The following is a 12,893-nucleotide window of genomic DNA, read 5'->3' as shown; positions in this document are numbered from 1 at the left end:
TCTCCTTGTAACGTAAATAATCACGTCGTCTGTCAAAGTATTTTACCTGAAAAAGAAATCAACAATTTGATTAAGCATCTTAACCATTTACTCATAGGCATGGGAAGATTGGTAAAATCACTGAACATTCATATGCTTGTTGTCTTGTCTATTATTTTGTAAAACTGCTCTAGCTTATTAACATTTGATTTGATGCATAGTTATATTGTTCAAGAAAAGTTTAATGCATTCAAACCTGCGAATGTACGTTATTATTCCAGTTGTAGAACTTATTTCATCGTTTTGTTAGCACTGACCCATGTTCTTGAGCACAGCTCTTCAAATGACTTTCTACTTTTTTGACATTTTGACACATCTTCTTTTGACTTTTCCAAGCATGCCCAGTATTCATCTCGAGCACCCCAACACTGTTTCCTCGCTTCTTGATTCGGTGCTTGAGACATTTCTCAATATTCTGAAAATAAAACTACATAGAGTTACGTGAGTACAAGACAGGCCATTAATCTGCCACTTTTTGTCAACATTCTTTTGTTATCAGGGGTCCAACACCTGACCATGTCAAATATATTTTACTCTCCATAAGTTTAATTAACTGTTTTCTAGTAATACATGGTGTACTGTTGCTTTGTGGATCACCTGGACAAGAGACCATGCACTGGTATACTATTGCATCAACTGTCAATGTCATGCTGTTTTCTTTTAGCAAAATTATTTGTTTTTTAAATAAAACGAAATTATTTACTTTAAATTATTCCATTCATGTATCAGTTGCGTCTATATTGGTAATAAACACTACATTACCTATCGCTAAGTAAGGAATGCCAAGTTACATGAATGACCTCAGTAACACATGCAGCTTATTATTCCGGAAGTGACCAAACAACTCTGGTGGAAAATCCTCCGCGAAGAAAAATAAAGAAATAGTATTTACTGATATTTATATTTTTGTTGCCTCATCGAGAGGGCATGTTTAGTTGCGTTTCCATGGAACACCACGAGGTACAATTCGTTCCCTGAAATAACGTTGTGATGTTAATATCTTATTTTCACTACTGCGTTGTAATCTGACGAAGGAAGTGAATCACATCAATTCACGCATGCGCTCTTGAGAGTGCTGCAATGGTGGACAACAACATGGAGGAAAAACTGAGTCACGTTTCTGTAATGATTGTAAATCAACAATTAGACTCAGTTATAATATACTAATGAATCATAATAATGGCATATTAATCAAACTTTCTCTATAGCCATGGCTGATAATATTATAGATAGAGGATCGGAAATAGAATCTGATGTGCAAACTGTTGCAAATGTGAACGAGACAAGCGAAACTAAGGACCTCACTAAGGTCGATTTTGTGAAAAATCCAGCTGATGGATTAGTGCTAAACAGCAAAATCAAACACAGGAAGGAGGCAAATGGGTTAATAAATCACATTTTGAAAGCCCCAGAAGAATATGATCAAGCAGAGAGTGGCGATTCTGGCCAAGGAAGTAGCTGCCAAGACTGTGAACATGGTCATCCTGATACAGATGTGTCCGAAGTGGCAGTTGGCCTATCGTCGTTGTCAGTGTCAAGCCAGTCCCAACAAGCTCAACTTTCACCAGTATCTCAAAGAGACATTAGAGAAGGCATTGAATATGTTGTGTATGAATCCGAAAAACAGATGCCAGATATAATGAGGCTCATTACGAAAGACTTGTCAGAACCTTATTCAATTTATACTTACAGATACTTCATTCATAATTGGCCCAAACTGTGCTTCCTGGTAAGAGATTTGCTATTTTGATTCACATGCACTATTTACAACTGCAGTGGTAAGCCTTTGTACATGAATGCACATTGATGGATAGATTTGTATGTTGCATGTTATAAGAGTATTTTGGTCTATGCTCTAATCAGGTGTAAGGAGTTTTTGTGATACTTAATTTTGAATGGTTCTCTGGTCAGTGCAGTTTTGGTGGCTATTTTGCAATTTCTGATGTTAATATTTCATAAATTTCTTTCAATTGTGTTATTTGCAGATCAGAGTTGAAAACATTCCATCAGTTGGGAATGACATTTTGAATTGATGCACGTTCTAATCTTCTGCTATTACCATAGACAATGTGCTCTGTCCTAGGGCAGGTAAACATCAGTCTGTTGATTGTTTGAAATGTAAAACTGGAAAAGGAGGTGCCTTTCAAAGTCTAACTATTGTATCAATATATATGTAAAGCTCTCCTGTCTATTTCACTATTCTGTTTATGCTAAGGGTAAATATTTCTTATAACACATGCTTTGAATGCCAAGTCTGAACTCATGTTCACATTCCATTGATTACCTTGCATGGTCCATTGTGTATGTTTGTGTATGTCCGAAAATTCGGATGAACTTTTCTGAATTTGCTCTGAGAAGAAAGGAAACATTCATTTTATTTAAGTGAGTAAACAGTTGTATTTGATTTGAGCAATACTTTGAACATAAGTTTGACTTCCAGGTTCACCATACCAATGTCTTTTCATTTCATGTGGTAAAGCCCTATAACCTGCCTCTCCAGGATTCCCAATTTTATTTTTTACTTTTCCAGGCAATGGACCAGGAGAAGTGTGTAGGGGCTATTGTCTGCAAGCTAGACATGCACAAGAAGATGGTCCGTAGAGGCTACATAGCCATGCTAGCTATAGATGCAGATTATAGGAGAAGGAAAATAGGTGAGCTATGACCTAATGCCTCACGTTTTTTGTTCAGCATGATAATAGATAAGGTGGCTAAAATGATTGATAATCTGAAATATCATAAGTAGAAAGACTGATTAGTGATTACCAATATGAAATTGAACTAAAGCTGAATTCTTTTGTACTACATGTGATGTTTAAGTCATTCATGTGTTAATTGTGTATAATTCATTTGCATATAAACTATGACATAATTTGGTGATTTACAGTAAACTATAACAAACACACTTATGATAATAATATTTTATTGCCCAAGAGGGAATTTGTTTTACATCAGATGCTATGATAGAATAACAGCATAAGATTGTTGTACATTTAGTATTGTAACATATAGATTTAAGATGTATTCGACATTAAACTAGCAATAACAATCCCTGCTGAGCAACATAAAGATTTAAAGAAGTATATGAAATAAGAATAACAGTATCAATGTATGCTGAGCCTGCTAAGTAAGAAGATAACAGAACTGGGTTATAATGAACTGATGTCAAACTCTGGGGTTTTCCCTGCCACTTGCAGTTGACATGGTTGAAATGTGACCTACTCCTACTGTATACAGAACTAAAGTTAGTGATCCCTTTGATTTCAATGTAGCCACAGGTTACTGTATTAACAATTTACATTGCAAACTATAAAGGTTTGTTAGTAGTTTCATATACATTTTGGGTAGGGGCGGTGGGGTAGCCTCATGATTAAAGTGTTCGCTCGCCACGCCAAAGGCGGATTTCGATTCCCCACATGGGTACAATGTGTGAAGCCCAATTCTGGTGTCCTCTGTCATGATATTGCTGGAATATTGCTAAAAGTGGCGTAAAACCATACTCACTCACTCACTCCACATTTTGGGTAATTAGGTTTCAGTATTTTCCTATGTATATTTATTTAGACCTCAGAGGCCCCAAGTCTGTGGGAAATGCCAAGAAGATTCCAAATATGAAATTAAAATGTTCCCCATTGCTGTTCCTATAGTTATAACTGGTTCTATGGCTTGGTGGAGATGTTTATTTCTCTCATAAGCAGACCAAGAAAGTGGAAGTGGTTATGAGGTTTAGTGAGAGATAAACACATATTGCACATTGTTTGGGGCATGTAATTGTCACATGCATGAAAACAAATTCACAGTATCTGCAACAGTTTGTTTCTTTTACAGACTCACAATTTAACATGTTCTGCATGCGCACATACAAACTGTTTCCTCGAAATATTGCCCTTATACATCAACTAATGAGAGATCTCATTTTATTGGTATTTCTCTGTTGTGAGTGAGTGACTTTAGTTTTACGCTGCTTTTAGCAATATTCTAGCAATATCATGGTGGGGGGACAACAGAAATAGACTTGACACATTGTACCTGTGTGGGGAATCGAACCTGGTCTTTGGGGTGACCAGTGAACGCTTTACAGGGCTCCAGATAAGGGCCGCATCGGCGTATGTACGGATACAAAATATGCACGATCCGGTAGCAAATAATTTAGAAAATGTAGCAGGTACGCACCACAGCAATGGTGTACGGTCTTAGAATCATTTACAAACGTATTTATCTGAAAAAAATATTGGTTTATTGTTTATTGACCTGTTTACACAAGACTATCAATGTTGTGGTGCATATATGAAACGAAACACAAGATTACTGATACGCCATTAAATTCCACTCAGTACTCTAAATGTACTCTTAAGGTTTTCCAGTACTCCTGTAGTGAAAAAAATATGGAGTACGTACTCCTGATGTTAAAAAATATCTGGAGCCCTGCTTTAACCACTAGGCTACCCCACTTCCCTCTCTTTCGTAACATACTGGTACCGATAATTCACCATTTGCCTTATGGGGAATTATTTTAACTGGGTGGTTGGTTACTCATCACATATTTCAATTACAAGGAGCTTTGCTCACAATATTACTCACTCAATTGTCTGGTCACGACTTGAATATTTTCAGGGCAGCTGTCATACAGCTAATGTCAGTTTTGTTACAGCCTTGTAAGTGAATGTAATCATCATTTATGTGGTCGATGCTGGGGTAACCCAAGATGGGCTACTTTGTGGCTGGAATGATGCTAAGAGCAGTTTTAGAACCCAACATTTTCACTTCTCATTTATATGAGACTTTTGAATTTAATGATGACTTAATGTTTGTTAAATAATTTATGTAGTTTATTGCAAATCTATTAGATGTCATTTGGCAATGATATTATTATGTATACATGTTTTGTGTTACACTATTCTTATCTGGTTTGTGAAAAACCTTGTGTATGTCTGTGAATGTTGTTGTGCACATTTGAGATCAGAGGAAAGGACATTGTTATTGTTTCAAATGTGTCTTTCACTATTATTATCCATTCCTAATTAGTTTGTTTATTTTCCTCAGGATCCAATTTAGTGACGAAGGCAATCAGAGCCATGATAGCTGATGACTGTGATGAAGTAAGTATTGAAGATTTGTTAGACTGTCTCTTCATGGGGGATGTCCAATGTTCACTAAGCAAAAAAAGTCAAACCCTTTTTTAAGGTCATGGAAACTGTAACATTTATATGGATTAAGGTGAAGTGACTGGAAATGTTACTGCAAGTAGGGAAAAATATAACATTTTGAATTTATGTGAAAGTATATACAAGCTATATGATTTGAAGATTCGCATTCGCCAAATAAAGTACAGCAACGTGCAATAAACTTTGACAAAGTACTATGACTGTGTCCCAGTGCACCCAGCTGTGAATGGGTACCTCATAAGGATGGGAAAACCACATTATTTTGGTGGGCTTAGTGGCTGCAAGAGTTGTGTGCTCCCCAGGGAGTTAAGATTGAAAAGATTGACAATGTGCCCTTGAGATTAACGTCCAACGATCGAGTGAAAACAAAGCACATTTGAGCAGCTGGGCTGGATATTGGTGCTATGCAATTATTAGTGTGTGCGTGCATGCATCCATCTGTGCATCTGTCAACATGTTGGCATCACTTTTGATAGTGGAAATACCCACTTCAAAAAAATAAACAAAAACTCTCTACATCATGATGTATTAGGCAGCAGTTTTAAAAAGTATATAGCAATAGCATTATGTCATTCAAAGACCAGAAATTGCCTAATGGACATTCAGACTTCTACTCACTTGTGTCGACCTAGGCATCTCTGAGTACTCCACCAAGTCAAGAGAGACACCACCCATGCAGCCCAGCTTCTGTTTTCTTGACGAGTATATCAAAGGCTGGCACATCCCAACACACATGGAGAGGCTTTATTACTTATCAATGCTTATTCTCAGATCTACGATCTTTGTCTTGTAGTCAGCTTTCAAGTTTGTTTACTCATTCTCCACAAAGCATTCGATTGGAATGTTTGTCACGGTTTTAAACAGTTCTTTGCAGACATATTCTACTCTGCACTTATAAGCAATGCTGTGTGGATTAATGCAAGGTTGGATTAAGAGTCATATTGTAACCATGTATACAACTGCAGTTTTTTACGCTTAAAAGGGTGGTGAGGTAGCCTAATTGCTAAAGCGTCTGCTCATCGAGATGAAGACCTGAGTTCAATTCCCCACATGGATACAATGCGTGAAGCCCATTTCTGGTGTCCTCCGTTGTGATATTGAGTAAAACCATACTCCCTAACTCACTAAGGAGGGTGCTACATTTCGCTTATTGTTAAATAAAGGTACAGGGGTATATTGCAGTGGTGTGTTTGACATGTTACTCACACTGGTGCAGCACATGAACAGATACACATAAGAAGCCAGGTTAAACTGCACTTTTTTGCAGGAATAGGTTTATGAAAAATGTGCACTCATTGGTCTGAAATTACACAATAGAATGTTCCCAAGAGACTGAATTATTTTGACTGCCCAAATACAACTACTGGTATCCAGTGTGAAGGATCTTGAGAGAAAATACTAAATTTCTAAAGAAATAAAGACAAGAATTTCTTGATGTCAATTTGTGTTTGTTTTGAGGTACTGGGCCGCGTTTTACAAAGTGATCATAGTGCTACCACTATCGTATCTCCTATACTTTAACATAGAGTTATGACAGTCATAGTCCTAAAATTGCTTTGTGAAACAGAACCCTGGATGTTTTGGAGTGTATAGAATTGTCTGTTGCCCTAATATGGTCATGTTTACCTTTGTTTCAGGTTGTCCTGGAGACGGAGATCACAAACAAGGCAGCATTGCGACTGTATGAGAACCTGGGTTTTGTCCCGAGACAAACGACTGTTTCGATATTACTTGAATGGTGTGGATGCTCTCAGGTTGAAACTCTGGCTTAGATAGGACACTATCAGAACTTCCCAATATTTTTGATTTCAGATGAATAATACAGATGTGTAAATTATTTGTGACACTTTGTTGTGGAGCTTTCAGAGAATAAATCTCCATGTATGTACACTTTTAAACTGATTGTTGTGTTATTGTTTCTTGTCTTCAGTTGATCTTCAAGGTTGTTCATAGATCTTGAACTAACACTTTCATTTGAAGGGTCCTACAAGACAAGTTGTCTCATCACTGATTGGATTTTGAATAAACAATTACTCTTAGAAACACCATTTTGAAGTGAGTCAGTGAGTGAGTTCAGTTTTACGCAGCACTCAGCAATATTCCAGCTATATGGCGGCAGTCTGTCAATAATCGAGTCTGGACCAGACAATCCAGTGATCAACAGCATGAGCATCGATCTGTGCAGTTGGGAATCGATGACATGTGTCAACCAAGCCAGCTAGCCTGACCACCGGATCCGTTAGTCGCCTCTTAGGACAAGCATGGGTTACTGAAGGTTCATTCTAACCCAGACCTTCAGGGGTGACCATTTTGAAGTGAAACCACACACTTTATCCTACACAGTGGATATTTGAATAACAGTACTTAATTATCTACTGTTCAAAGTTTGCTAAAGATTACATTTTCATTATATCGAAATTCATCTAACAAATAAAAATTGAAATATCCCTATACATAATGATTGGGTAACCCCACCCGGACCTCAATTTCGAGGGGCGGTGGGGTAGCCTAGTGAAGCGTTCGCTCATCACGCGGAAGACCCTGGTTCGTTTCCCCACATGGGTACAATATGTAAAGCCCATTTCCGGTGTCCCCCGCCCTGATATTGCTGGAATATTGCTAAATGCGGGATAGAACCATACTCACTCATCTCAATTTCGCGATGAACAGACAGAGACATACAGCAAGGGAAGGTATAGATGAATGTAATTGTCAGAGAACCTAGTAACACTTGGTAGTTGGTATTGCAACCACTTATCGTCAAAGACGACAATAGAAAAGTTAGGCAGATGCATAGACAAGTTTGAAACTGGAATAACACAACCTCACATTTGTAACGGCCTTTGGTGGCATCCAAAGTGTCATATCATTAGGCCATGGTACTGATACCAGGTGTTTGGATCAGCAACCAGACGACATGTTGGTGGTCGACAGCGTTCTGTCACACAGCGGGGAAAACAGGTTCTCCTGATCGTAGTAAGACGACATTGCTTAATGACTGCCCCACACACTCAGAAATGACCAGCGGAACGCCAATGGCGTTAACGTTTCTACTCAGTGTGAATCTTCTACGCGAAGCTGGCCTCCGATCAAGGAGCCAGCATATCACAGGCAGCCACGTTGGAATTGGGCTTAAGATCACGCCTTTTGGACGGACCAGGGCCTAGATTTTCGAAGCTCTCTTAGCGCTAAGATAGTCGTAAGTTAATGTTAATGTATGGCACTTACGACTATCTTAGCGCTAAGAGAGCTTCGAAAATCTAAGCCCAGGGCCCCGTTCCACAAAGCGATCGTAGCGCTAAGATGATCGTAACCCCCATACTTTAAAGGTCACATGCAACCAAAAAATCAAACATAATTAAAACACAATTATCACTTCTTCATGACATATAATATGCATTGCTGATTATGAAAAAACAAATAAACAAAATTATAAGCGTATAATCGCAAATCAAAAGTGCAATAGTTTGTACTTGGGTTTACCTCCCTCGAAACGAAGCAGCCGGGATACCGAACCCAGTCAGAGCGGGTGGGTGTGCACTCAAGTGGAACGGCTGGTTCATTAGCAGATGCCGTCTTCACGGCTCATTGTGTGTGTATATATAGAGATGTTGGGTTTTGTAAATACATGCTCATTTTTTATGTATAACATTTTGCAATCAACAGACATCATAACATGTCATGTGTTCAAGTATCACACCTGCCTGTCTGTGTAATTACATAATGTGACAGAGACCGAACTCGGGCCATAAATCAATGCGTTTTGTTTATGGTGTATAGACTGATTGGTGTTAAGTTCAAATTGCATGTGGTCAGTGATCGCAGTTGTATATTGAATATTGTCATTAGCAGACAGGCAGGCAGACACACAGGTGTCAATAACACAAGACATTGAGTTTTGTCTGTGACAGCGACATATCTATATCACAGTTAGAAATTGTGTCAACGCTAAATAATGACATTGCTTTTAAGTATCGAACTGAGAAAGTGACTCGGTAAGAAGAACGTGTGGTGAAATAGACAAATGAAATTACATAAACAGTTTATTTACTGTAATAACATATAAAAAGCTCGCGCCTGTGAGATATCAACAAAACGTTATGAAAATAGCTCACACCAAAGCCTTCACCGAGTACTAGTATTCACCAGACAGCCCGCTATCAAGTTGCGCGAACCTATTTCACTCCGCACGTGCTATGAGCGCAGCCAAGCTGTTGAAACCCGTATTCCCCAGAAAAGTCTGGGGAAAATTAGTGAAACGTTTGAACTCCGATTTCGCGCGTTTTTTTTTTCATCGCGTTATTTTTCAACTTTATAAGTTGAATTTGCATTTTTTTACGATTTGTTTCGGTAAGTCCATACCGAAAGGTATCAGAATCTGCAAAGTTGTGTTTTACGTTGCATGTGACCTTTAACATAGACTTACGACTGTCGTAGACCAACCGTTCATGGGTTCCTGAAGACAGGATCTTCACGGATTATGTTTATTATTCATAAGTACAGATGCAATACATAAATACATAACTTAATAAAACTATTATATGTGATTGAAGTAACTGAAAATACAGGAATATATTAATATTTTTGAACAGGTTCAAACCATACTGAACGATTTTGAATGGGCTGAAATCTCAGAGCAGCAACGCATTTCCCCGCATTTTATATACGTTTTAGTTAAACTCTCCTTAGGTTCAAGTTTGAGTGTATTATCTGTTTATATTGTCTACAAAGCCATCCTCTGTGTCGGAGAATTACTCGTACATCACGTACTGATAACAAATGGTAGAGGCCAGCGTGGGTTATCTCCCTTTGATGTGGCATACAGCCCGATGTCCAGCTCACAGATAAGGAGAGCCCAACGAGGCTGTTAAACGGTTGATCTCACCGTATCTTACCAATATGTTGTGTGGGTGTGAAATTTACCATAAAGATGATCTTGGAGTCCTTTGGGAACAGTTATCGCCAGACATATTTCAAACATGGTCAGATATATGTAAAGCTATATATTGACACTTACATGAAAGCTATTCATCGCGTTAAGTCCCCGTGGCGTGTATCTGGCTGTGGTGACACGACTATCGATGGGGTACGTGTACAGGCAGGTATTGGGGTATTCAATACCCCTCATCACAAACTGGCCCATATGACGCGTTTATATGACCTTTTGATATTAAAAATTGTGGTTTGATTAAGAATGTTTTCATTTTTATCTTATTGCCTCCATACTAACGCATTCTTAAAGTACTCATTTATAATATTTCAAATCTAAATATTCACATCGTTTATACATAATTTTCATAGTCGTGGGTGTATTGTTTGAGTGTGTGTGGTGGGGATGGGGTGGGGGTGAGGACGATGGGGTTATAGGTTGTAGGTTATAGTCACAATCGTTTACTCAACACCCGGACACCTAAGATTTCCAAATGTAGCAGTGTAAGGAGTTTGTCATAGAGTTACGTGGGGTAGATCAGTATTGGCTTAATCACTCAGACTTAATCACTCAGTGATGTAGACAAGTGTTTTCTGATTCATATAGCCACGTGATCTGGACAAGCCTTGTCTTAGTCATAAAGATACAAGTTGTGGATGTGTATTGTCAAAGACATATAGACACCTGTAGTTGAGAAGTAATATTCATGCCACGGAGACACGTGCGGTGGATTATTGTTAAAAAATGGCACATATTTCCTCTTCTCATATATACTTCCCATCAAAAGTTTAGACTCATTAGTATAAATTTAGCCACTTACTTCAGGCAACTGTTCTAAACTAAAATTTGCAAAAATATTCCATACTGTTTAAAGGTACTATTTACACATGAACTGATGTATTATAACACAAATTCGTAACGTTAAAAACATTATTGTCATGAGTTCAATAAATGATAAAAATCATCGCAAATTGGCGAATTCTTAACAAAACTTTACACCAAAACACAGCTGTTCACATGCACGATATTTGCACATGCTTTTGAGCAATTTTATGCTTAATCCTCGTGCAATTCATCTGCATAAGGTTTGCAGTTGGTTCCCCCAAGTTAGTGGAGAAATCAATCTTCGTTGTAACCATACAAATATACATAATATATAGTGAGTGTTTTAAGTGAGTCTAAACTTTTGAAGGGGAGTGTATGTATGGGGTTATGACTGGGGGTAGGTCCATATCCCATTTTACTTAAAGGTCAGAGTTTGTCCTTGAAAAGCTGCAGGCCCTAAGGACCCAGAACCTGTGACAACTAACAAACTGAGTTAAAGAGTTTAATTTAACTCTAGTGACTGACTAGTCTTCATTTACAACAAAATATTTTTAAAAATGAGAAATTACCCAATGATATTTTCTGAAATTAATACTCTTAGTTATTGGGGATGAAAAAGCTGTCGGCCATAAGGACCTGCAGAAAACAAAAGCTGTGGGTCCGAGTGGTTTTCAGTCGGCTTCGGGCCTAAGGACCGACGTTAATTTCGAACCCCGATAAACGTCCAACTTATTTTTCGTTTTTCACAAATATGACACTTGGTAAGGAATGCAGTAACCGGATATTATGAGGGTTTACCTGTTACAGTGAGTGAGTGAGTATGCTCACGCACCCACCATACGTTGGTTGTAGATTTCACGACCTGCTACACGTATGGCTTGTCTGTAACAATAAGCTGACCCACTGTGAATGAACTGGCATATCCTTAACAAACAGACCGACTGACTGAACCATTTGGACCCTTCTTGGGCATATATAAACGGAATCTTTACTGTATAGTGGAAACGTACAAGTTTGTGTGGTACGTACAACCTTTCGCCAGGAACTGATTAGGAGGGGACGTATATCACTGTCATAAGCACCACATGCATGTGACATACACTGTGGAGGTGATCCTATTGGCTTTCAGGCCTCAGGGAGCGGTGGGGTAGCCTTGTGGTCAAAACGTTCGCTTGTCACACTGAAGACCCGGGTTCGATTCCCGAAATGGGTATAATGTGTGAAGCCCATTTCCTGTGTCCCCTGCCTTGATATTGCTGGAATATTGCTAAAAGCGGCGTAAAACCATACTCACTGACTTTAGGGTTCAATGAATGTAGCGCCCCTGCTAGTCCATACATGCACACGGGAGTACACGCATTGTATTGAAGTGCATTTCAACAGGCAAGATACGGTAGGACTGTGTGGTGACGCTCAGAACCACCCTAGGCCCTTGACACAAGATATGAAGGTGATCTCAGTGACCCTTAAAATGCCAATAGAGCACCCGTGACCTCAAATGAGTCCAGATTTCGTGTAGGAAGTACAGCATGTCAACATGGAAAGATTGAGGATGGGTGCAGTTCCTGCAACCCAGACAACGGCTGCGGCAGCGACTGTTGAGGTACTGTGGGTGAGAACTTGTTGTCTTCCTGCACTGTTATATATGCCGCCCTCAAAGAAGTCACGTGACACGCTGGTTCCACCTACCTGGTCCCTCCACTTGGATCAGCGTCTAACAAACAACGCTGTCCGTCAAGACCACTGACCAAACAATAAATATATGTCAAATCAGGCCGAGATCTTTAGCGATTGAGTGTAATTGAATGTTAAGACGATTCTTCGCTCTCCCCATTTTACCAAATATGGCACCAGGCGGTCTTGCGCCTGTCTGACACGAGAAGCACGTGCTCTCACCACGCAAGTATGTTCAGCCTCGCAATCCGAGACAGCAA

At 39.0% G+C, this 12,893-nt stretch overlaps 1 protein-coding gene across 1 annotated transcript; it reads left to right on the top strand.

Annotated features, from left to right (window-relative positions):
• Window positions 1-1,090: 1,090 nt before the first annotated feature.
• LOC124284453 (N-alpha-acetyltransferase 30-like) lies at window positions 1,091-7,102 on the top strand. Its single transcript, XM_046720533.1, is given in 5 exon segments — window positions 1,091-1,768; window positions 2,570-2,693; window positions 5,083-5,138; window positions 6,842-6,907; window positions 6,909-7,102. Coding segments are annotated over 5 exon segments (837 nt in total). The 5' UTR covers window positions 1,091-1,249; the 3' UTR covers window positions 6,981-7,102.
• The last annotated feature ends 5,791 nt before the right edge of the window (window positions 7,103-12,893 follow it).

This window comes from Haliotis rubra, unplaced genomic scaffold (assembly GCF_003918875.1).
Source record: "Haliotis rubra isolate DU_JTF1 unplaced genomic scaffold, ASM391887v1 Scf337, whole genome shotgun sequence".
NCBI lineage: Eukaryota > Metazoa > Mollusca > Gastropoda > Lepetellida > Haliotidae > Haliotis > Haliotis rubra.
This window is presented reverse-complemented; position numbering and strand designations above follow the sequence as displayed.